This window comes from Anolis carolinensis, chromosome 6 (genome assembly GCF_035594765.1).
Source record: "Anolis carolinensis isolate JA03-04 chromosome 6, rAnoCar3.1.pri, whole genome shotgun sequence".
Taxonomy (NCBI): Eukaryota; Metazoa; Chordata; class Lepidosauria; order Squamata; family Dactyloidae; genus Anolis; species Anolis carolinensis.
Window position 1 is genome coordinate 7,903,477 of NC_085846.1, and position 26,346 is coordinate 7,929,822.

General features: G+C 43.7%; 2 protein-coding genes across 10 annotated transcripts in view; one reads left to right on the top strand and one right to left on the bottom strand.

The window, feature by feature from the left end:
- Positions 1-2: 2 nt before the first annotated feature.
- The window catches only part of thtpa (thiamine triphosphatase), a 56,513-nt gene continuing 30,169 nt past the window's right edge, over positions 3-26,346 (bottom strand). For 2 of the 8 annotated variants that reach the window (XM_062984227.1, XM_062984226.1), the window contains 3 exons: positions 3,090-3,362; positions 1,017-1,628; positions 3-261 (listed from right to left, as the gene is read on the bottom strand). In XM_062984227.1, the coding sequence (XP_062840297.1) occupies positions 116-261; positions 1,017-1,628; positions 3,090-3,120 (789 nt within the window). In that variant the 5' untranslated portion in view covers positions 3,121-3,362 and the 3' untranslated portion in view covers positions 3-115. Of the gene's footprint in view, positions 262-1,016; positions 1,629-3,089; positions 3,363-8,920; positions 9,125-9,888; positions 26,343-26,346 lie in introns of those variants that run through there. The other 6 variants (XM_062984229.1, XM_062984230.1, XM_062984228.1 and 3 more) reach the window with 5 other exon arrangements.
- Positions 9,222-26,346, top strand: part of zfhx2 (zinc finger homeobox 2) — a 33,822-nt gene continuing 16,697 nt past the window's right edge. For both annotated transcript variants that reach the window (XM_062984221.1, XM_062984222.1), the window contains exon 1: positions 9,222-9,394. The gene's annotated coding sequence lies outside the window, so the exon portion shown is untranslated. The remainder of the gene's footprint in view (positions 9,395-26,346) is intronic.

Sequence of the window (26,346 nt, forward strand, 5' to 3'; positions counted from 1 at the left end):
CCTCTCTTTTAATGCTATTTTATTCACATTAATTTCTCCTATTTGAGGATATTACTAGTACATAATGCCTAGAGGGAGGAGGGTCCTTTCCTTAGGAGCATCCTTGCCCACCCTCCTATACATTATTTTCCTTTTGCCCATGTACTCCATCTCCCATCTTCCTGAGTCTTCCAAGCCGCGTCAGGGCTTCGTAGTGCGTCGGTCTGAATTGATGCAGGTAGGCAGACATCTTGCCTGGGATTCGGGTTTTCTCATCAAAGCCTGCCGGGAAGAGAGAAAAAGAAGGGATAATTGTAATGGTGTGAATACTTTAAAGCAGGCATGGGCAAACTTGGGCCCTCCAGGTGTTTTGGACTTCAACTCCCACAATTGCTAACAGCCTACCGGCTGTTAGGAATTGTGGGAGTTGAAGTCCAAAACACCTGGAGGGCCATAGTTTGCCCACGCCTGCAGGAGCCTGTTGAGTCAGGAGTGGTGTTTGGATTGAGATGCAAGGCTTTAAAATACCCCTTAACCACACACAAGGGCTGTTGGGTTGCATTTCCCATCATCAACTATCATGTATACAAATTATAGTCTGCCTTCCATTCATGGATTCAAGGGCCCCTTGAAGGCAACCATGAAGTGGATATTTATTTACTGCATTTATATTTATTTATTTATTTATTTATTTATTTATTTACAACATTTACCGCAAAGGGAACTCAGGGCGGCTTACAAGTTACATGTAGCATAGCACAATATAAGCATTATATATTACTATATTGTACTATACGACTATACAATATTAATAATAATAATATTACATGTAATATTTAATATACAATTAAAATAGTGTATTATTATTATATTGTACTACATTATAGTATTATTATCAATATTATATGTATATACAATATATTATAGTATTAGTATAGCTTAATATTAGTATTATATATTATTATATTGTTATATTGAAACAGGAGACATGGTGGATATGGCCCTCAAGGAAAATGAGTCTATAAATGCACACTCACCTAGTTGATTTCCCAGCTTCTGGATGCTCTCCAGAGCTGTAGGGATGTCTTCCTGCCGCTTGACCAGGGCTTCTACCTCTCCAACGGCATAGCCAAAATCCGCCTGGTCCAGGTCCACGTTCAGGTCACCCAGGCGGTATTGGCACCGGCGAGTGACAAAGCTAGCAAACCCCTTCAAGCCAAGATCCTCTACTGCTTGGGCCATGTTTTCGTGTCCAACTGTGGCTGGGTCGATACCAAGGAGTCCACAGACACGGGCCACGATCTCTTGCGGGCAAGTGACCTCCAGATATTGCACTGCACCGTGGGTCTGGCCCAGACTTTCAAGAGGTTGCAATGGGTGGTTGTCACCTGGAGCGTCTGATCCACCTGGGCTCTTGCTGATCCCGTCTGGAACCCCATTGCGCTCTCGTGGCTTCGGGGGGCATTTCAGCTCCCACCCGGCCCCTTCCCGATGTCGGAGCCAGTGGTCAGCAAGGGTCAGCCTGAGGTCCAAGGCATCGTAATACTGGTCCCGGAAAGAGTGGTCACTTTGCAGGGTGGCTCCCAACGCTGTCAGCTTCTCTGCGGTCCCTGGCCCAAAAATGAACTTCTGTTCCACCTCGATGAATGCTGAACCAATAATAATAATAATAATAATAATAGTAACTCATGTTTCCTTCTATGAAAAGAAGCAAGGATAAATTAATATGGGCTAACCACAATCCAAAAAGGGGGAAAACAATCCCAAGAATAGGAAATTAACATTGAGATGTGTATTTCCACCTATTTATCTAACTCCCATTCCTTTCTGGTTTATGAATACTGTATATAATACGAATAATACATTATAATAATATTAATTATATATTATATTTTACATGTAATATTACTAACAATATTACAATATATTGATATAGTACAATATAGTAATTTATTGCCAGTATTGTACTAATAATATAATATTGTATGCAAATTTAATTTGTAAGCCGCTCTGAGTCCCCTTCGGGGTGAGAAGGGCGGCATATAAATGTAGCAAATAAATAAATACATAAATATCCATTAACTTTTCAATAGTATTTCAGTTGTTGTTGTTATTATTATTCGTATTAGGGTAATATTAGATTTCTCCCAGGCTCTGGGCTTCAGACTGGCTATAGGTAAAGGTAAAGTTTTTCCTCTGACATTAAGTCTAGTCGTGTCCGACTCTGGGGGTTGGTGCTCATCTCCATTTTTAAGCGGAAGAGCTGGTATTGTCCGTAGACACCTCCAAAGTCATGTGGCCGGCATTACTGCATAGAGCGCCGTTACCTTCCCGCTGGAGCGGTACCTATTCATCTACTCACATTTAAATGTTTTCGAACTGCTAGGTTGGCAGGAGCTGGAGCTGACAGTGGGAGCTCATTCCGCTCTCTGGATTCGAACCACTGACCTTCCGGTCTGCAATTCAACAGCTCAACGGTTTAATCGGCTGTGCCACTGCGGGGGCTCCTTCAGCCTGGCAATACTGTACTATCTTTAAATCGAGAAATAATAATAATAATAATAATAACAACAACAATTTCCCAGTCAAGTTATATCATCATTATTTCTGGATTTAGAGAATAGCCAGACTCATGCCCAGAGCTTGGGAAAAATCTAATATTAATAATATTGGCTAACTCTCAATCCAGAAATAATAACTATAGTGAAGGTTATGGGTCCCCCTGGGAGAGAAGAGCAATATATAAATTAAATAAATAAATAAGGTTGAACACAGTTATGCTGGAAGCCTTAGAGAGCAGGCATAAGCCAACTTGGGCCCTGCGGGTGTTTTGGACTCCAACTCCCAGCATTCCTCACAGCCTCAGGCCCCTTCCTTTCCAAAAGGAAGGGGCCTGAGGCTGTGAGGAATGCTGGGAGTTGGAGTCCAAAACACCTGGAAAGAGGGCCCAAGTTGGCCCTTTTTTTGCCCCACTTCCGCCTCTCTTGGACTGGCGCCCTCTGCTGGTGGCTTCCCTCCCGGCCCCTCCCTCCCTACGTGACGTCAGCGCCCCCTACCGCCGCGCCGCAGCGTTGCACCCGCAAAGAGACAAACTCCCCCGTGCGACTAACCCGCAGAGCCGGAAGTAGAGTCGGCGGCCATCTTGCCTGGGAGAGAGAAAAACTACCACTCCCACAATCCTTTGCGAGAGAACAGGCCAGTAGGGACGAAGAAAAAAGGGGGAAAGGGCCGCAAAGGCTCCTGGGAGTCGTAGTTTCTCTGAATCCCTGGCCTGCCCAGCAGGTGCCTCGGAGGCTCCTCCTCCTCCCTCGCTCAATTTTTTATTCCTCTCCCTTTGCGGCTGCCTCGCTGCCTCGCTCACGGTTGCCACGGCAACTGGAAAGCTGCAATTAAGAACAGCAGGGGGAGGGGCCAAGAGGGAGGGAGAGAGAGAGAGAGAGAAAGAGACAGAAAGTTAACCCCTTCCAAGCCGGGTCCCAAGAAACAGGTGTTTAAGTATGGGAATCAGAGACATTTTAGGGTCCTTCTAATGGCTAGAAGAATTTCTGTGCCATCTCTCTCTCTCTCTCTCTCTCTCTCTGTATATATATGTGTGTGTGTGTATATGTGTGTGTGTGTATATATACACACACCCATATGCATATACATAGTACGTATGTATATCACAGTAAACTACTGCAAAAATGCAATATATGCTACATACAGTAGAGTCTCACTTATCCAAGCTAAATGGGCCGGCAGAACTTTGGATAAGCGAATATCTTGAATAATAAGGAGGGATTAAGGAAAAGCCTATTAAGCATCAAATTAGGTTATGATTTTACAAATTAAGCACCAAAACATCATGTTATACAACAAATTTGACAGAAAAAGTAGTTCAATATGCAGTAATATTATGTTGTAATTACTGTATTTACAAATTTAGCACCAAAATATTATGATATGTTGAAAACATTGACTACAAAAATGCATTGGATAATCCAGAACCTTGGCTAAGCTAGTCTTGGATAAGTGAGACTCTACTGTATGTGTGTGTGTATATATATACAGTAGAGTCTCACTTATCCAACATAAACGGGCCGGCAGAATGTTGGATAAGCGAATATGTTGGATAATAAGGAGGCATTAAGGAAAAGCCTATTAAACATCAAATTAGGTTATGATTTTACAAATTAAGCACCAAAACATCATGTTATACAACAAATTGGACAGAAAAAGTAGTTCAATACGCAGTAATGCTATGTAGTAATTACTGTATTTATGAATTTAGCACCAAAATATCACGATGTATTGAAAACATTGATTACAAAAATGCGTTGGATAATACAGAACGTTGGATAAGCGAGTGTTGGATAAGTGAAACTCTATTGTAGTGTATATATACTGCAAATTTGGAATATTGGCAGCCAGTGGAGCTGATGTAACAGGGAGGTTGTATGTCCCCTGTTCCCCGCTCCAATAAGAAACCTGGCTGTGGCCCATTGGACTACTTGAAGCTTCTGAACAGTCTTCGAAGGCAACCCCACATAGAGCATATTGCAGTAGTCTATTTGAGATGTCACCAGAGCATGGACCGCCGTGGCCAAGTCTGACTTCCCAAGATATGGATGCAACTGGCGCACAAGTTTTAACTGTGCAAAATCTCTCCTGGCCACCTCCGAGACCTGAGGTTCCAGGCTCAGCGATGAGTCCAGAACAACTCCCAAGCTGTGAACCTGTGTAACCCCGTCCAGCACAGGCTGTAACCCTATACCCTGTTCGGCATTACGACTGACCAGGAAGGCCTCTGTCTTGTCTGGATTCAGTTTCGATTTGTTTGCCCTCATCCAGACCATCACAGCTACCAAGCACTGGTTCAGGACCTAAACAGCCTCCTTAGCTACAAGCGGAAAGGAGTGATAGAGTTGAGCGTCATCTGCGTCATAGCATTGAACTCCAAAACTCCGGATGATCTCTCCCAGAGGCTTCATGTCGATGTTAAACAATGTGGGAGAGAGTACTAAGCCCTGCAGGACCCCACAAGACAATGGCTGCAAGGTCGAGTAGGTGTCCCCCAACAAGACCTGCTGGGAAGGATCCTTCAGGATCCACCTGAACAGAACCTCCAAGCACCATTCGCATGAGGCATCCCAGAAGGATACCGTGGTCTATGGCATTGAAGACCGCTGAGAGGTCCAGGAGAAGCAACAGAGACACACTCCCGCTGTCCAATTCCCGGCATAGATCATCTACTAAGGCTATTTCAGTTCCATGACCTGGCCTGAAGCTAGACTGTGATGGATCTAGATAATCAGTTTATTTCAAGAACACCTGGAGTTGAGAGGTAAGTTAAGCAGGGTCAGCCCTGGTTAGTATTTGGATGGGTGACCACAAATGACTTTCAGGTGCTGTAGTGTTCCCTCACTACTTTGCCGTTCGCTTTTCGTGGACTCGCTGTTTCACAGTTTTTTAATAAACAGTAAAATAATATTATAAATCATAAAATAATATTATAAAGCCCTCTTTCTACTTCCTTCCTAAGGAGAAGCCTAAGGAAGGAAGGAAGGAGAAGCTGAAGGGAGAGAAAAGGAGGCTGAAGCAGCTTTGTTTTCCTCTAACAAGGCAGCGGCAGCAGCGGGAACGTCCCTATATAGCGTCCAAATATAGAATCCCTACTTCACGGATTTTCGTAACCCCCGCGATGATGATGATGATGATGATGATAATAATAATAATAATAATGATAATAATAATGAGGGAACATTGTATTTCAGAGGAAGGAACTCATGGCTTTGAATCACTTCTGACTATTCTTTACTTTTAAAAAACGCTATTAAATTCATGGGGTCACCATAAGTCATCGCGCAACATAAATAAGAAATGAACAGGCTAGAGCCTCACCAAACTACAACTCCCAAGATTCCATAGCTCTGGTCCATGGAAGTTAATGTGGCATCAAACTGCACTTATTCTACATTGTAGATGTAGAATTCAAGAAAAAAGACCCACTGAAATCCAGCCATGGGACTTCACTTAGTCCTTGCTAATAGGTCCCATCGATTTCAGCCTATCTCACTGTAATTTTGATCAGTCCTGGATCCAACCCAGTGCTTTACTTTTGTGCAAACTTGTGCTCATCCAATCAATACATTATTTGACAAATTGACTCAAGCTCCTCTGGTTAATCCATTAAAGTGGCTTTAATTGGACTTCGGCCCTAAATAATGGTGGCAACGATGCTAATTATATTGATGCTTGGAAGAAAGAAAGGACAGAGACAAAAAAAATGGAGTGGAAATTATAGTATTAGGTTCAGTACGGTATCTTCTGCTCTGAACGACAAACATTGACTCTGCTCTGAGTTTTATTCCTAACTTATCTCAAAGGGGTCAAACTTTAACCCCAAAATAAACTCAGGATCTTGGACAGTGCCTAAAAATATCACATAATTAAAGCCAATGAGTGAAATGTTTTAATCCCCCGCCTTCCCCAGATTTTAGGAATCGACTGCATTGGGCGCTGCTGTGTTGACATTTATATTCTACCTCTTAATGACTTTCTAAATGGTTTTAATTCTATGGATTGTTTAATTGCGTTTAAAAATAACCTCCCTCTCTATCTCTGTAGTTGTTGTTTTTTTACGGATGTTTTGAATCAGCATTGGTTTTTGCATTTGGCCTGCTGCTTGGAGTTCCATAATAGAGGGAAATGTAGAGTATGCATTAATGATAATGATAATGTCCAGAACGGATTCTTGAAGATCATGGTGCTCTTAGACTTAGAACACCATGGGATTGATAAAAAATATGGATTTCATAATTACTATGTCATCTTTGGGACCAATGTGCATGCAGTGATATATATTTGAATAATAATTATCATCATCATCATCTCTAAAGTTTGGGAACCCTTACTCTTCAAGAAATAATAATATGGAGTTAATAGCAACTTGTGGTGCTGTTTGGCTTTGAACACCATGATAATCATACAAGATGTGGATTTAATAACTACTATGTCTGCTTCTGGACTAATGTGCATCAGTCCCATTGTGAATTGGGACACTGATTGAGGGCCCTTCCACACAACTGAATAAAATACCACATTTTCTGCTTTGAACTGGAATATATGGCAGTGTGGACTCAGATAACCCAGTTCCAAGCCGATATTGTGGGATTATCTGCCTTGATATTCTGGATTATATGGCTGTATGGAAGGGCCCTAAGAAATGCCAATTGGAGCCCAATACGCATCAGAATAATCTTGCACACCTTCACAATTCACTAACAAGGTTTCTTGACTATGCAATGGATTCGAATTGTAGGATTCCATCTAAATATTAGGGAAAACATTCTTACCATAAGAACTGTTTAGTAAAGGAATATTCTGCCTGGGAGTCCAATAAAGTCTCCTTTTCTGGCATTAAGCAGAAGCTGGATGGCTATCTGTCCAGAGGGCTTTGATTGTGTCTTCCTGCCTGGTAGAAATGGGTTGGCCTGGATGGCCTTTGGGTTTTCTATTGCTTAATTACAAATGAGCACCTAAGCTTTGAGAAACCATAAAGTTTTTATTATTGTATGACACAGCAAACAAGATAGATATGCTGGATTTCGTTTCACAATAATAAAAACTTTATTTGTATTCAGCCCTATCTCCCCAAGGGGACTCAGGGCGGATTCCAACATAAAATGGCAAACATTCAATGCCTCCATAAACAAACAAAAACTGAACATAAAAATCCCAGAGAAACCCCACATATAAAAATAACATTAAAAACCTCACATCAATTTAAAGTCTAACATCAATAAATAAAACCTAACATCAATAAATTAAACTACATATAGTCTATTATTATTATTATTATTATTATTATTATTTGGCCAATAAGAGTAATGGTAGTAATAGGATGGTGAATAATAGAATAGAGTTCCCAAAGTGTACGGCTCATGGTCAATGGCCATCAAGCTGTTCTTATTATAGGGTTGTTGTATGTCTTTCGGGCTGTGTGGCCATGTTCCAGAAGTATTCTCTCCTGACGTTTTGCCCACATCTATGGCAGGCATCCTCAGAGGTTGTGAGGCATGGATAAACTAGGCAAGGAAAGTAAATATAAATCTGTGGAGAGTCCAGGGTGTGACAAGAGTCCTTTGTCAGTTGGAAGCCAGTGTTAATGTTTCAGTTAATCACCCTAATTAGCATTGGAAAGGTTTGTCTCTTGCCTGGGGGGCATCCTTTGTTCAGAGTCATTAGCCGTCCTTGAGGCTCCTCTGCCCTCAGAGTGTTGTTTCCCATCTACTGTTCTGATTTTTGAGTTTTTTAAATAGTGGTAGCCAGATTTTGTTCATTTTCATAGTTTCCTCCTTTCTATTGAAGTTGTCCACATGCTTGTGGATTTCAATGGCTTCTCTGTGTAGTCTGACATGATAGTTGTTGGAGTCTTCTTATTACAGTAGAGTCTCACTTATCCAAGCTAAACGGGCCAGCAGAACCTTGGATAAGCGAATATCTTGGATAATAAGGAGGGATTAAGGAAAAGCCTAGTAAACATCAAATTAGGCTATGATTTTACAAATTAAGCACCAAAACTTCATGTTATACAACAATTTTGACAGAAAAAGTAGTTCAATACGCACTAATGTTATGTTGTAATTACTGTATTTATGAATTTAGCACCAAAATATCATGATATATTGAAAACATTGACTACAAAAATGACTTGGATTATCCAGAGGCTTGGATAAGTGAGACTCTACTGTATTATTACTCTGGATCATGAGCCCTACGCTTTGGGAGCTCTTCCTTTTCAAGCCATAGCCTGGACCTAATGGCAGAGCAATGGGCTACAGAAGGAGGAGGTCGCATCCTTCTGATCCTTCTTCCTGTAGTAGTAATAATAATAATAATAATAATAATAATAATAATAATAATAATAATAATAATAATAATAATAATTTTATTATTATACCCCGCCTTCATCTCTGTAACCTCTCTTGCTTTGTCTGTTGGGCCTGCGCTGTGAAAGGTCCCCTTCTGCCTTTGGACTCCATTTCCCGGCATGCTTGGCTACACCTGCCGGGAGGCCCCTCCCCTTTCCGCGCGGGCGGGGGCGCGGAGGGAGGGAGGGGAGGGGGCCAATCTCTCGCATTGATTATTCCATTGTGTTGGAAGGCAGCCGCCGCCGCCGCCGCCGCGGAGGAGGAGGAGGAGGAGCGTCAATCAATGGGGAAGCCCCGGCGCGGCGAACCCCATCGATTTTTGCCAGCCTGAGCCCAGCGGAGGAAGGAAGGAAGGAAGGAAAGAAGGAAGGAGGGGAGGAGGAGGAGGAGGAGGAGGAGGAGGAGGAGGAGGAAGAGCGGCGCCCCCGAGCCCCTCCTCGGCTGGTCCCCCAACCGGCTCCCTCTCCTCTCTCTCTCTCTCTCGCCTCTCTTCCCGCGGAGGTGTAAGTGGCATCGATTTCCTATCCTTCGCTTCCAGGCAGAGAGAGAGGAGAAAGAAGGAAGGAAGGGAGGGATGGAGGGAGCGGGGAAGGCAGGGAAGGAGGGCGCACAGAGAGAGGGAGAGCAGGAGGGACGGAGGGAAGGAAAGAGAGGATGGAGAGAGAGAGAGAGAAGGGGGAGATTGGGGAGGGAAAGGGGGGCTGGAAAGGTAGAGGAAGGGGTTGGGGGCTTTGGGGGGGGGGGGTAAATGATTTCCCTTCTGTCCTGGCTCTGGGCAGGATCAGGGCAGGATGGGGTCCAGGGGTGAGGCGATGTTTGCAAAGGGAAACTGGGTGAGTGGGTGATGGGGGGGGGGGGATATGGATGGGGGAGGCAAAGCCGGGGTATTGGGTGAGGGGGCTGCCCATAGAGTGACAGCTTCGGGGTGGGAGGGGGCGGGGGGGGGGCGGAGCGGGGGTGCAGGTTTCCCAGTCCTCCTCCCCCAAGTCTAACTCACCCTTCCTGCCTCCCGACCATTCTGCTCCATCCAAGAAAGGGAGACTGACCAGGGTCCTGAGGATGCAGAAGGGCATCTGTGTGTAATCGTGGGGGTGGGAGGGGGGTGGGAGAACGAGAGAGAGGTCACGCCGATTGTGTCTCTTTCTCTCTGTGTGTGTTTGTGTGTCTGGGGTATTCCTGTGATACATACTTTTCTTTCTCCTTCCCTTTCTTTCTTTTCTTTCTTTCTTTCTTCTTTCCATCTTCTCTCGCTTCCTTTTTTCATTGCCCTCTTTCCCTCTCCTTTCCATCCTCCCTTCCTTGCATTTTGCTTCTTCTCTTTCCCTTCCTTCTTTCCTTCTTCCTCCCTCCTTCCATCCCTTTCTTCTTTCCATCTCCTCTCACTTCCTTTTTTCCTTCCTCTCGCCCTCTTTCCATTCCATCCTTCCTTCTTTGCATTTTGCTTCTTCCCTTTTCCTTCCTTCCCTTTCTCCTCCTTTCCTTCCTTGCCTTTTCCTTCCTTCTTTTCCTTCCTTCCTTCCTTCCTTCCTTCCTTCCTTCCTCCTTTCCTTCCTTTCTTCTTTCCATCCCCCTTCACTTCCTTTTTCCTTTTCCCTTCTTTCCTTCCTTCCTCCATTCCATCTTTCCTTCCTTGCATTTTTCTTCTTCCTCCTTCCTTCCTTCCCCTCCCCGTCCCCTCCTTCTTTCCTTCCTTCTTTCCTTCCTCACTTTTCCTTCCTTCTTTACTTTCTTCCTTCCTTCTTCTTCCTCCCCCTTTCCCCCTTTCATCTTTCCATCCTCTCACTTCCATTTTCCTTCTCCCTTCTTTCCTTCCTCTCTCCTTTCCATCTTTCTTTCCTTGCATTTTGCTTCTTCCCTTTTCCTTCCCTCCCCCCTCTTTCTCCTCCTTCTTTCCTTCCTCACCTTTTCCTTCTTTCCTTTCCTTTCTTTCTTTCCTTCCTTCTCTCTCCTCCTCCCTGCCTTCTCCCAGGAAAATGAGAATCTCTCAACATTAGGTTGGTGTAAGTTTTCTGCACTGTCTGGCCATATCCCAGAAGCATTCTCTCCTGACGTTTCACCCACATCTATGGCAGGCATCCTCCGAGGTTGTGAGATCTGTTGGAAACTAGTCAAGTGGGATTTATATATCTGTGGAATAATATCCAGGGTGGGAGAAAGAACTCTTGTCTGTTGGAGGCAAGTGTTAATGTTGCAATTTGCCACCTTGATAAGCATTGAATGGCGTTACAGATTCACCACCTTGCTGCTTCTTGCCATTCAGGAAATGGGAATTCCAGACAGGAAACAATCAGGGCCAGCTTACACCTCCCAACAAAGGATTCCCTCAGGCAAGAAGCAGCCAGGCTGTGAATCTGCAAGGCCATTAAATGCTAATCAAGCTGGCCAATTGCAACATTCACACTTGCCTCAAGCAGACAAGAGTTCTTTCTCCCAACCTGGATTTCCCCCCCACTTGCCTAGTTTCCAACAGACCTCACAACTTCTGACGATGCCTGCCATAGTTGTGGGCGAAACATCCGGAGAGAATGCTTCTGGAACATGGCAAACAGCCTGGAAAACTCACAGCAACCCAGTGATTCCTGTCATGAAAGCCTTTGACAACACACTGAAAATTTCCCAACACTGTATCCCAATATCCTCCTTTTTTGGGGGTGGGTACTGATCCTCCTCTTCCAGGACTCTCCCTTCCTCACCCAGATCAGCTCTCCCTTTCTTTCCTTCCCTTTTCCCCTCCCTCCTTCTTTCCTTCCTTCTCCCCTCATCTTTCTTTTCTTCCCCTCAGGCCCACACCTATCCTTCCACGACTCTCTCTCTTTCCTTTCCTTTCCCCTCATCCCCTCCCCTTCCCTTTCTTCTTCTGGCCCTGGGCACACATTCTTCTCCACCTCTTGGCCTTCTTTAAAATCTCTCCTGCTATCCCTTCTATCTAACCTTTACTTCCTGAACTCTGTCCATCTGCCTCCCTCAAATCACCTTTCTCTTCTCTCTCTCCCTTCTTTCTTTCCTTTCTGCTTATCCTTCCTCCTTCCCTTTCTTCTCCTCCTTGCACACATTCCTCTCCACCTCTTGGCCTTTCTCAGTCATTTTGTCCATTGTGTTGTTGAAGGCTTTCATGGCTGGAATCACTGGTTTGCTGTGAGTTTTCTGGGCTGTCTGGCCATGTTCCAGATGCATTCTCTCCTGACCTTCCGCCCACTTCTATGGTATCTATACCTCACAACCTCTGAGGATGCTTGCCATAGATGTGGGCGAAACGTCAAGAAAATGCTTCTGGAACAATGCCAGACAGCCCAGAAAACTCACAGCAACCTATTTTGTTAATCTCTTCTATCCATTCTGAACTCGTCCATCCATCTGCCCAGCTCAAGGCACCTCTCTTTCTTCCGTCTTCCTCCCTCCCTTCTTCCTTCATTTCCCTTCATCTCCCTTCCCTTTCTTCTTCTGCCTCCTTGCACACATTCCTCTCCTCTGCCTTCTCCACCTTTTGCCCTGTCTCAATCGTGTTCATCTCTTGTCCAACCTTTTGGTTCCTGACCTCCTCCATAATACTCCTCCTCTTCCTCCTCCTCCTCCTCCTACTACTACTAATACTATCCATAGGCCCACCTCAAATCACCTCTCTGTCTTCTCTTTTCCTCCTTCCCTCCTTCCCTTCCTTTCTCCTTCCCGTTCTTTTTCTTCTCCCCCCTTGAGCACATTCCTCTCTTCACCTCTTGGCTTTTCACAGTGATTTTGTTAATCTCTTCTCTCCATCCTGAACTCTTCCATCCATCTGCCCACCTCAAAACACCTCTCTTTCTTCTCTCTTCCCCCCTCCTTCTCTTCCTTCTTCCCTTTCTGCTCATCCTCCCCCTTCCATTTCTTCTTCTGCCCCCTTGCACACATTCTTCACCTCTGCTTTCTCAATCATTTCATTCATCTCTCGTCCATCCTTTTGGTTCCTGATCTCCTCCATCCATCTCCCCACCTCAGCACACCTCTCTCTTCCTTCCTCGCTTTCTTTCCTTCCTTTCTTAGCCTTCCCCTGCCCCCTTTTCCTCCCTTCCACCTGCCTCCTGACCCTCTTGGCCTGGATTTCCTCTCCTGCCTTCATTCGGACCCATGACAGGCGGCCCAGGCGTGATGGAAGGGCGCTGGGAAGGCCGCCCGTCGGAGGTGTGGAAGGCAGGAGTGTATTTGGGCAGCTCATATTTTCCACTCGGCGACAGATTGTCGACACGACGCTCCGTTAGCAACTCATTTAATTGATTTTACAATCTTTCTTCCCTCCCTCCTTCCCTCCCTCCCTCCTTCCTTCCCTCGCTCAGCCGCCTTTGCTGGCTCTCTTCGCTCTGCCTTGCTTACCTCTCTACCTTTATTCGGTGGGGGAAAAGAGAAAACTGAATTGAGTGTGAGCTTAAAAAGATGAATCAGATTGGTAAAAAATCTAGAGGATACAGATGCAGATTTGGGGTTATAGGAGAAACATTAAAGGGAGAAAAGAGAAAACGGGTTATCTCTTAGGTTTCCTAGAAGTTCAGAATGGAAAGGACACAGGTATATGTCCTGTCCTTTTGTTCAGTATATATTTGGGTTCAGGGTTTTGTATCAGTGTGAATACTGAGCCCTTTTGTCTCTCTCCTCCATCCCAGAAATTATGATGGTGAGCGAAATGCACTTCCTACACACTCAGAGACACTGTGATCCTTTCCTTTAGTGTTCTTTGTCCATGTATTTTGATCCTGTGGTTGAGCTATTATGTCCTGGTTGGATTTCCAGCTGTGTTTTTGTGATCTGTTTAAAAATGACACAATTCCGAAATTGTGTTTGGTTTGGTGACACTTTGCATTACAGTCATTCCCAATTTGTAGATGAGAAAACTGAGGCTGGGCAGAGAAATACCATGAGTTCATTTGCTCACAACGATAATGCAGGATTTGTATTTGCTCTCTGAAGTCAAAGTTCAGCTGAAACAAATGTTTGTGTGTTTGAGTGCTGAAGCTGAATTTGTTAGTAAAATGTTGTGCATCTCCAGAGAGAGAGAAGGGCCAAGAATAAGTGCTGGGTTTACCCAACTGATATGGAAGATACATTAATCCACAAGTATGTTTTTAAATAATGGACGTCTCCAAATTAAGGATTTCAAACAGATGTGGGTTTCGAAAAGTTTCTGAAGTATTAGCCAGCTCTGGCCAAATTTTATTTCCATTCTTGAGCCATGTCTTTTTTTTTTTCACTCTGAGCTTGAATGCTCTGTATTTCTGGAAGTGGTCAACTGCTTTTTTTTGTCAAAGGTGGGCATGGAAATGTGTTGGGGAGAGAAACAGCATTGATGGTTATGTAACAGAACAGCCTCCTGTCCTCAAAAGGCATAGGACTACAACTCCCATTGTCCCCATCTAGTGTGATCATGTTGCGTATGAACGATGGAAACTGTATTCGGCAAATCCATGGAGGAGATAGAGGTTGTGCAAGTCATACTGGAGTTGGATTAGGTTTATACCCAACATGGCATGGACTTTGGTTACTCCAGAATTGGCAACCTGTAACCCTCCATGGCTATTTAGTTGGCCCTTGGCTTCTCAGCTCTCTTTGATTGCTCAAAAAAGGAGCAAAAACACATAGTTTAAATAGGTATTACTATTAAACATCACTTGAGAGCCACTGTGGTGGATTAGTTTGACTGTTGGACTGCCTGGAAACCAGGATTTGAATCCCCGTGCAGCCACGAAAACCCTGGTGACACTGTGCAAGTCACATACTCTCAGCACTTGAAAACTCCATGATAGATTATCCTTAAGGTCTCCATAATTTTGGAAATTTAAAGGCACACAACAAAAGCTATCATTTATCATTGGTCTTGCCTAAATACCCTAAGGGTATCAGGTCCATTGAATCTTGGAAGCTAAGCTGGGTGGTTAGTACTTGGATTAGAGGCTGTCAACAAATACTAGGCTCTATTTCAGAGGAAGGAACTGACAAAACCACCTCTGCCTAAGAAAATCTAATGAAATCCACTGGGTCACCATAATTCGGAAGACAATGCTATCTAAGATTTTAAAAATACCTGTTTTCAGAACAATTTCCACCTGGCATTTCCAATTTTGTGTTGTTTAATATTTAGTGTATCTTTGGCTTCCAGGGCAGATAATTGGCGTATCAATCTGGTGCATCTATAAGGTGCATCTTCCCTGTAGAATTAATACAGTTTGACACCACTAACTGCCATGGATCAGTGGTATGGAGTGCTGGGATTTGTAGTTTGGTGAGGCAGAGAAGGCTGAAGATCTTTTAAAACCACAACTTCTTTGATTCCATAGCATTGAGCCTTGGTAGTGAAAGTGGTGTTCAATTGCTTTAATTCTATGATATAGATCAGGCATGGGCAAACTTTGGCCCTCCAAGTGTTTTGGACTTCAATTCCCACCATTCCTAACAGCCTCAGGCCCTTTCCTTTTCCCACTCAGCTGCTTAAGCATCCATGGTTGTCCACCCACATTGTGACCCCTTTGAGTTTACTTTAAAAAGAATAATAATAGCTTAGATTTGCTTAAGTTCCAGTATATAACTGTAGGGAGGGAAAAGAAGCCAGTAGGAAGGCCAAGTGAGGAGCATGCTTGCCAAAGTAGCTGCAGAGGAAAAACCGAATGGATAAATTGGGAAACACCAACATTTCTTGCCAAACCCACGCAAATAAAAAAGTGTGAACAAGGAAACGGTGCCTTCCCCTCCCAGAACTTCACAATATGAGCCATCGCATTCCTTTCAAAGAATATCTACGTATGTCCCAACCGGAAATAGTTGGCTGGAACCAAACTTCAGCGCTATTTATAAATAATACCACACTTTTCCTTTCCAAGCTGCCTTACAGCTGACCTTTTCTTTCAAAAATACAAAGATCTTTGATCTTTTCTACAACAAGCTTGTGAGGTTGGCAGCTTTTGTGTCCCCATTTTGCATAGAAGCTGAATGGATAAATGACATTGCCAAAATCTTGCAATACTGTATACAGAATTATTATTACTATGAATAATAACAAAACAATAATAATATCCTGTTTTAGCCTCTGTTAAACAAGATGTTGCCAAGATCTTCAATACACAAAACAATAACAATAATAGTAATATCCTGCTTTATCTCTCTTAAATATGACTCAAAGCAGGCATAACTGGGCAGCTCGGGGGTTTGAATTCTGTTTAGGGCCATCAGGGTCATTCCTCCTGCATTTAAACACTCCACATCCTATGAAAAATGACAATGGTGGCTGATAGAACGTTAATACTGATTTTTGTGTTTTCACATCTGTCCCACAACTGGTTTTACTGTGAGGTCCCCTAGAAATCTTCCAAATAAGTCAGACAGGGCACTCTGTATATGGTCAGAGGTCCCCTTTTTATTACGGCGAACTCCTGAGCCTTCCCTTGCAAGGGAGCATTTGTTTCGAGGCTGACTTTGTAAACAAAGCCCAAGGAAGTGTAGAAAAATCCCACGCTAGTCAATAAATCAATGAGGCACAATCTACAAACAGACGTTGTACAAACTCGCACTGCAGCTCTTACTTTTTCACCCGGCACATAATTAACTTATGGAATCCAATAGCTCAGGATCCCCGAGTCAGGGCTTTCAAGGGGAATTAGACAAAAGTTAGGAAGGAGGCATTATTCCCCGATGACTGGCAGCTAAATTAAATCATATATATGGGGTTTCTGTACTTTAGTACCAGATTCGGGATTTCATTACCGTGTTATCTGGTTGACTATAAAATAATATTAGCCAGGTATCAAGTTTAGGAAGCCTAACGCCTCCCAGATGTTCTTGGACTACAGCTCCCATTATTCTCACTGACCCAGAGCTTTAGAAATTTCTTTTGTGGAGTACATAGGAAGGGGATTTTGGGATTTGTAGTCAAAGGGAAAAGAAGCTCCATTCGATACAGTACCAGTTTGTACATTTGGGGAGAGGAAACATTTCAGAGCTGCAATAGACATAAAGCAAAATTAACATATACAAGTAGGGGGAAAAGACCCTTCTATGCCAATTTACACAACAGTTGGGGACAAGGCAGTTCGTACATATCAGGCAGACATCCATTTGCCTTGAATCCATTGGACAATAACACTAAAGTTTTATGTTTGTGTTACCAACTTTTCCCACTTGGGTACCCTCCAGAGATGCCAGACTATGTATCCCACTATCCACAGCCAACAGTAAGGGATGGAAGTTGCTGCCTGACATATTTGAATGGTGTCCAGTTTAGGAAAGGCCACACCACTAGAGCAGCAAACACAGACAAACTACACATCTTCCCCTGATAACTCATTTCTTTGGATTCAACCAACATAAGACCCTGATATACAACTGATATTGCAACTAGCCTTCCCTTGGAGTGCTAGAAACCACCCTTTGGACTCTGCACACATACATGCATGTACAAACACAATCGCGCACACACAATTGCAGAGAACCAGTTCATATTGCCAACAGTTCCCTGAAATTGTGAATTCAGTGGACATAGGTTTTAACTCAAAGCTTAACTCGCATCTAAACTGCCATCTGAAAGGTGCCCAAAATGTGTGTAGGGAGAATATTGTATGTCCTGTTGGCACATAACACATGGCACTTATAGACTTAGGGTGCATCTACACTGTAAAATTAATGCACTTTAACACCATTTTAACTGTCATGGGTCAATGCTATGGAATCCTAGGTTTACAAGGTGTTTAGCCTTCTCTGTCAAAAAGTGCTGTTGCCTGACCAAAGTATAAATCCCAGGATAGCATAGTATTGACCCATGGCAGTTCAAGTGGTGTCAGTCTGCATTAATTCAACTGCATAGATTCACCCATAAACCCCATAGAACCAAAGTCCTTAATTTGCATCCTAAGATAACTTCCACAGTCCTTCCGTCCCACCTCCCTCTCTTCTTGGGCCAAAGCTGTCTTCTGATAAGTTCAATCCACAGAACTATTCCAGTATAAAAATTTTAAAATCCAAGTTCCTATTCCAAAAGGACACCTCGCAACAATGTGATTGCTAAGTAAAATATTTCGTGGAATGGGAATGTCCAAAAAGGCTTTCTAGTATTGGCTGTTGACCACTACTGGTGTGGTTCTTTGGTGGTTTGTGTCATTGGCACAAAAAGAACTAAACATGCTTGGGGATGTTGTGATATATCATTTCCTTTGGGGGCAGAATATATGTGTCTTGTTCAAATACTGGATCGTTTGCAGTGTGACTCTGCTTCACTATTTTAATAGTTTAAATGGAGTCCTTCCCTTAACTCAAATAGTAGTACTGTTTTGTTAGTTGGTTTTGCTGCTCTAGCTAGGTGCAAAAGCTGGGAAAGGGGCTTTAAGGGACTGCATCTCCCAGAATCTCTCAGCCATCTCTCAGTGCTGACAATACTCTCCTTTGGATTCAGTGTGTGGTTTTTTAAAGATCGTATAAACCAGCATGGTGTAGTGGTTACAGTGCTGTATGAGGTCATTGGAGACCAGGGTTCGAATCACCACTCAGCTGTGGAAACCTTCAGCCTCAGAGGAAGGCAAACGTCCTCTGAACAATTCTTGGCCAGACAACCATGTGATAGGTTTGCCTTCGAGTTGCCATAAGTCGGAAATGACTTCAAGGCACGCATCAGTGATCTCTCAGGTTGTGCAATTGTTAAAGACGAATGAATAAGGACAGCTATGAAGGTCCTAGACAAGCTCTCCAAATATTTAGATGCAATTGAATGCCAAAGTCTGTCCACGCCATTGTATTTATCATTTATATACATGGTTATGAAACTGGCCAATAGGAAAACCTGGTAGCAAGAGAACCAACTCATTTGAGATGTGTTGTTGGAGGAGAGATCTGTGGACTGACCTAAAGACAAATAATCAATCCCAAATTTTCCCTAGAAGTCATGATGAGAAAACTGAGGCTGTTATGCTTTGGCCCTATCAGGAGGATTCAATAGAAAAGGCTATAATGCTCGGATAGGTAGAAGACAGTCATAAAAGAGGAAGACTGTATTGCAAGTTGATATACTTGGTCAAGCAAAGGATTTTAAGTTTGCAAGATCTGAGCAGGGCTGTTGCTAACAGGGTGCGTGGAGGTTTCATGTTCATAGGGTCACACAAAGTAAAAATAAAATGACATGGCTACCTCTCAGAAGCACTAGAAAAGGTTGAACTAAATGGTTTTTGGATCCCTTCTGGCTCTATGATCAGATGAGTTCCTTCCAAAATTGAAGCTGCTGTACCACTCAATGCCAGTTGTTGGGGGACACAAATGGGAGGTTGCCATCCTGTTCTGCTTGCAAGTCTTCTCTTGGACCACCTGATTGCCTGCTGTCCTGATACAATGCTAGATAGCTTTTGGTCTAATCCAGAAGAGTTATTCTTGTGTTCTTTATTTAACTTTCTTCATGCAACTATTCTGTTTCTGCAACTATTGATTCTTAGTAGAGGTCTTTCACTGCTCACCTTTGCCAAGTGGCACAAGAAGCAAGGAAATACAAAGATTGTTCCTTGCCCCAAGGAACCTAAAATCTAAAATAGGTTGCTGTAAATATCTTAACACTGTTTTTGAGTTTTTAGTTTGGGACAGGGAACATGAAGCAGTGTGGCATAGTGCTTTGAGAAGACTATGACTTTGAAGATCAGGGTTTATTTCTCAAGTCTCCATGGAAACCCATTGGCCAAGCCTGGACAGGTCACATACTTTCAGGCCCAGAAAGACCTGTGATAGGGTCGGATTTATACAAGTGTTGTAAATCAAGGATTGGTTTCATGTGATTTTGCTGGTTGGGGTTGTAATGTCCACTACTCTTCTTTTTACTTTGAGTAGGTTTACCAGCATAAATCAGGCCAACAGTTCCCACCATCCATTGCAGCTTGGGATGATGGGTTTTGGTGTTCCAACACATCTGGAAGACAGCAAATCACAGGCGACAGCTCCAGGTGTCATGCAATTGTCGCTTAATTCACAAATGCCCTTGGAGAGGACACACGAGAGTCACATTATGAGGCTGTATGCATGCGTGCAACTATAACACCTTTTTCTTCATCTTTTCACACTTGCTCATGTGCATGAATGTGAAATCATATTTGATGCAAATTCTAGACTTGGCAGAAATTGCATAGTTCAAATTAAAAAAGAATTGGAATGAATAGACATTTTGGACTGTCAGTTTTGAAATTCACCCTGAATGCTCAACAAAGCAACTAGGCTGAATGCTTCAAGTGGTGATTCTTAAAGACGAGCTTGTGAAATTTAATGATTTTGACACCTTTGGCTCTTCTGCACCCCATCCCTGTATCCATAACTGGTATAAAGGCTTGGAGTACGGATATATTTCACAGCGGCATCCATTTAATACTGCATTTTGGGAAAGCCCACACTTCAAGCTTGTTTGCCGACACGGTTGCTCCCAAACCTGGTGCCAATTTGACCCTCCTTTGAGCCAAGTTCAAATAGAAGCTTTCAGGATGTCATGCCAGCCAACCTCTTTTATCCTGGCTCTCAGACTGACTTCCAGGCTTCCGGATGGATGGCCAAAAGTATATTTGCATGGTCCATATTGGGGGGGGGGGGAGAGAGATTATTCTAGTTCATCCCCCCCCCCACCCTGGCCTCCATTTCCTCCAGACGGCAGCAGATTGGAGGGAGCCGAAACCCAGAGTGCCTCGACCAAATATTGTATGCAAATCACATACAAATGAAATCCTAAATGCATTGCCGGATTAAACAAAAGCGAGGGAGGAAGGGGGGGGGGGGTGACAAGGAGAGGCACTGAGGTCTGTATCTTTTGAGCAGCCAAATCCTGCATAGATTTCCCTCTGCATTGTACCAAAAATTACTCCTTAAAGGGAGGAAATTCTGCGGATTAATAGAAATATATATTCAAGTGTAGCCCTCCCCCAATTTCTATATTTGGGGAAGCTGTTTTCAGCCACAACCTTTACCCTCTCTCCCCCTTGGCTGTTAACATTTCTCTGATCAACCATTTTAAGCAAATATTTGATGATGGTGCAGTTGGCAAAGAGACCCGGGGGGGGGGGGGGGTCCAGGATGTGTGTATGTATGTGTCTACATGTTTGTGTGTAGTGCACAGGCACAGTTAAGATGAAGGGGATGTGGAGCATAGATATTTAGGGGAGGTTGCAAATGGGGGATTGAAGGGCATTAGGGAAGTGTGGGGAGAGTCTGGGCTGGGTGGGGGGAGATCAGAGAGAAGGCCTCCTCCCTGCCCCTCCCTCTCCCCACTGCGCAGGGTAATTTAAAGCGCTGGCTGTCACTGTGCCTCTCGTTTTATTGACTCTCGCTGCCTCCCCTGTCACCCCTCGACATTAATCTCCCCGTTAATCGCCCTGCAAGGAACCCCTCCCCCTGCGCCTGCAGCCCCACCACCTCCCCTACAGCCCCCTCCTGCTTTGCCTTTCTTTTCTCTTCCTTTCTTTTCCTTTTTCCTCCTTTCCCCCATTTTCCTCCATCCCTTTCCCTTGCCTTCTCCCCCTTCTGTATATCCATTTTCCTTTGCATTAAGCTCCATCTTCCTCTTGCTTTTCACTCTTTTGTTTCCCAAATTATCATCTATCCTCTCTTCCTGGGCCTTTCCTCCCTTCTGCATGCTTCCTTCCCTCCTCTTAGGTCCTGGCTCCATCCCTCCATCCCACCTCCCTTTCATTTTTCATTTTTTCCCCCGATTCATTTCTTCCTTTCCATTTTCCTCCTTCTATTGCCTTCTTCCCCCTTCATCCCTTCTTCTTTGCCTTAAGCTCCATCTTCCTCTTGATTTTCTCTCTTTTGTTTTCTCAGTCCATCTATCCAGTCTTCTCTTCCTCTATCCTCTCTTCCGGGGCCCTTCCTTGGTTCTGCGTGCTTCCTTCCCTTCTTCCTGGCTTCATCTCCATCTCACGTCCCTTTTTTCTTTCCTTCTCTCCTTTGCCATATATTCTTTTTGCACCCCCCCCAATCTTTTTTTCTTTTTCTAGGTCCCACTCAGCCTCTTTTCATCTCCTCCACCATCTCTTTCTCTCTGCCGCCTTTCCCTCTTTGCTTTCGCTCCCTCATCTGTCACGCTTTGTCCTTTGCATTCCCTCCACTCCATCATCTTGGGTTTTCCCCCTTTTTCTTTCTCTTTCCCTCTACTCCTCCCTCCTATTGCTTTCCCCCTACTATCTCTCCCACTCCCCAGCCCCCATTCCAGGTAAGGAAACGTGGCCTGATGCAGCCACGCTCTTACCTGGAAATATCTTCCCTTTCCATAAATGCACCTAGTATTGGGATCCCTTCCTTTCCATTCTGCCCTTTCAATTGTGTCTGCTGCTCCATTTTCCCTTCCTACATCCCCTCTCCCTTTCCTATATTTAAAAAACTTCCTACATCACATCTCCCTCCCTGTTTGCTTTCATGTCTCATTTCCCCCTCCTCCTTCCCTTCCTTTCTTTCTTTCCTTCCTTCCATCCATTCTCTCTCTCATTCCCCTTCCACTCTCCCCCATTTCATCCCCCCAATGCCTTTGTGTCTCCAGCTTCCTCATAATAAATATGCAGCAGCCGCCTAATTATGTCTCCCGCCTCCTTTTCTCCTTAATGAGACAATTTGCATTGACTAACCACCCTCTGAAAGGGGGATGGGAAGAGAGAGCAAAAGGGGGGGGGGAGAAGAGAAGGCAGAAGAAAGCATGTTTCAACCCCCCTCTTGCGCCATTTTTTCCTCCTCCACTGAGTGGAGGAATGAATAAAAAATATTAAATGTTAACAGGGTGCCTTTCCTCCTGGGACACAAAGACAATCATGTTAAAGGGCTGGAAGAGGGCAGAGGAGGGATGTATGTATTGGGGAAAGAAAGGAAAGGTTAGCTAGATGGGGATTCTGGAATAGGTAGCCATGTCTTGAGAAGGAGAGCTCAGTGGAAGCTGCATTATTCAGGTGGAATTCCTGGCAATCCATCAGAGGAGAGTTCAAGTAGGGTTAGGAATGGACAAAGATGCTGATCTGAATTTTGCTTTCTCCAACAGTCCTGGGAAAATGTTAAATTATGGCCCCAAAATCTAGGCTCATCTGGTTGAGCACTTCATTGTGCAGTTGCACTTTTGTGTTCTCAGGGATAGGATGGTGGGAGATGCATTGCAAAGAAAATGATTTTTGCCTGACTTGATGGATGGGTTGTATTGTTCCCAAAGAGGAGCAGATGTTTATTGACAGAGAGATAGGCCATGGAAGGCCTCTGCATTATCGAGAAACTGGTCTAGTTGGGTGGTCAAAATGTCAGTCCTGAAAACTTTATGTAGCATTAGGCTATTTATCTGGCTTAAAAAATAGTTTGGAAGGCAATTGTTATCTACTTAAAGTCTCCAGATCAAGCAATAGGTTGCAGTCCTTCTCTATTGTTTAATATTTTTTAAAATCCTTGTTTTTCAAAACCGGAAGTCAAGTTCCACCATTATCAGTTTAGCTTTCTTCATAAGAGGGTATTTTTGGACAGTCCAGGAACCCCTTTGGTCAAGATCAATTGCAGTTGCTCACCGTTGAGGTATATACATGGTTGTTCCTATTTGTATAAATTGAAAGTGCAGGACAAACAAAAGCTATCACATTTTACACTGAAGATATTATTATCCTGTGGAATGTCCTGCCACAAGATGTTGGGTTTGGCCAATAGCAATGAGCATAACAATAGTGCAATATTAGATTATGACTCTGGAGACCAGAATGTGGAAATCCACTAGGCAACCGTGGGCAGGTCACTCTCTCTCAACCTCAAGAAGAAGACAAAGGCAAACCTGGAAAAGGTTAGAGATCCTGACATTGGTTTGGATATAGGTCTCCCAAAGTAGAAACTGGGGAGAAATCCCATATTTTGAAGGACAGCAGGTGTTATTTGTCATGCAAACAGGTGACAAGCAACGCCTGCTGTAATTCCTGCTTCAACACAAACAGGTTTCACTCTCTTATGTTTGTTTTTGTTGTGTATCTTCAAGTAATTTCCAACTCTAGGGGAACCTATCATAGGTTCTCAGAGGCTGAGAGCGTGTGATATGCCCAAGGGTCACTCAGTGAGTTTTCATGGATGAGAGGGGATGCAAACTTTGTTCCCCAGAGTCAGTCCAACACTCAAACCACTACACAATGAAAAACCTACTCTTTCCTTGCAAGCTTCCTCTCCCTCCAAATTTCAGCTGTTTATGGAATTGGTTCTGGCTTCAAAGCAGTGAGGTAAAGGCGCTCTCTGTATGCTCAGAGGGACCACAGTATAAAGTGCTGAGTGAAGTTGTATGAATTTAGTGGACCTGAACAGGGAAGTAGCCTGAGGGAAGCAAAATGGGAAGTTGCAAAGGGTGTGGCAAGCGCATGTAGGTCTGTGGGGATATGGGATGCATACAATACTGGAGGACAGATATATTCTGTGATACTTGTTCATTGCTGGGTGGATGTCTCTTTCTCTCTGTTACACACACACACTGGTAACAAATGCACACTTTATCAGCTGCCAACATGCTTTTTTGATTTGCATTGCAAATTCATCCCTAGCTCAGAGAGAAGCGGAAGCTTTGGCAGCTTTTCAGTTGACTTGTCCTGATCAGACAAATAGTAATGTCTCTCCTTTCCTCCTAAACAGTTGCCCCTTTTTCCTATTTTAGAGCTGGCTCATGCTCTCATAGTACTAGAATCTGGGGCTCAGCAATAAAAGATGAATGTGATGGGTGATTTAGATCAGAATAAAAAGGAAGAACTTCCCATTGTTGTGTGCCTTCCAAGACCAGAAGTTGTTCTTGGCAAGATTTGTTCAGAGGGGAGGTGCCAGTGCCTTCCTCTGAGAGAGTGTGACTTGCCCAATGTCATCCCATTGATTTCTATGAATTGTGATCTTTGAATGGCGATTCTATCATGGGATTTTCTTGGCAGGTTTTGTTCAAAGTGACTTGCTTTTGCCTTCCTGTGAGATAATGTGACTTGCCCAAAGTTACACAGTGAGTTTTTATGGCTGAGCAGGGATGCCATGCTGACATTCATACATACGTGCACCATACTTGGTGAAAATGATATCACCAAATCATGTAGTGATAGCAGTCCATGTGAACAGTTTTATAGGGGACAATAGGCAAATCCATGTCAACAGGGCCAACGAAGGCTACCAGGTGCAGCAAATGCAACAAGAGATGTTACTTTAAAGACTATCTCATTTTAATATGGGTTTCTGTGGATCACAGACCTCTTAATCTACAACTCCTCTAAAATATAATTTATTCGCCTTTTCAGAAAGTTTATTTAGTGTTTTGAGTGTCTGGCTGGTACTGAGAGTTGAAGTAGGATCTGATTCCCTGCTCAGCCACTGAAATCCACTGGGTGACTCTGGGCATTCTCTCAGTCTCGGAGGAGAGCTGTGGCAAACCTCTGAAGAAATCTTGCCAAGAAAACCCCAGGAGAAGGGTCACCATAAGTCAGAATAGATTTGAAGAGCTATTCCAGCAAAGCCTTTTAAAATGCTATGAGACTCTTTGTGGTTTTGGCTGCAAGAAACAATAATATGGGCCACTTCTCTGCTAATCCTTCTTCTCTCTAGTGACAGAAGTCATTGGCATTTGTACATCAGGTGCTGGAGAGCATGAAGGTGGGGGATTTCGTTGTAGCTCTGTCTTGCTGTTGAGCTCCCCAAGGGCAAGTAGTTGGCCACTGTGAGAACAGCATGCCCTTTGGTCTGATCCAGCAGGACTCTTCCGCTCACACATGGCTCCACTTTCCTTGATGAAGCGGGGCTGTGTATGTGAAAAAGATCCACCAAAAGTGGAGACTTGATGGCATGAACCTATGACCTTCTGCATGCAAAAGATCTGCTGTGTTCTAAATCTAGATCCATCAAAGCTCATTCCCACAGTATCTTTCTTTGGGATACAATCCCTAGAATCTTGTAGAGGTTTTTCTGGAAGCTGTAGAAAAGGTACATCTACATTGTAGAATGAGTACAGTGTCACCCCACTTTAACTGCTATGGCTCAGTGCTATGGACTCAAGGGAGTTGTAGTTTCACAAGGTTGGCTTTCTTTTCCAAAAAGTGCTGGTGCCTGTCCAAACTACAGCTTCTGATTCTATAACACTGAGATATGGTAGTTAAAGTAGCATCAAACTGTGCTAATTCTACAATATAGATGTACTCTTAGTATATGATTGACTGCTCAGATTAAACCAAGGAATATGGCAAAGAAAAGTTTGGGAAATTATGTATTCCTGGATTATTTGAACTGGAATAGTGGGAGACTGAGCTTGGTATTTTTTTCATCTGATGCCAGTGTTCTGTCATGGAGTTATCATCCTCCTAAATCCGCACTTACTTCTTCATATGTATGGCAAGGATATTTCTTGAAGTTGTAGCCTACAAAGGGTGAGTAATATGTATGAATAACACACCCTGAATAGTTTCTGGGAAAAACTGAAGTCATCATTTTCAGATAAGGATGTGTGAGGCCATTCAGTTAACATTTTAAAGTG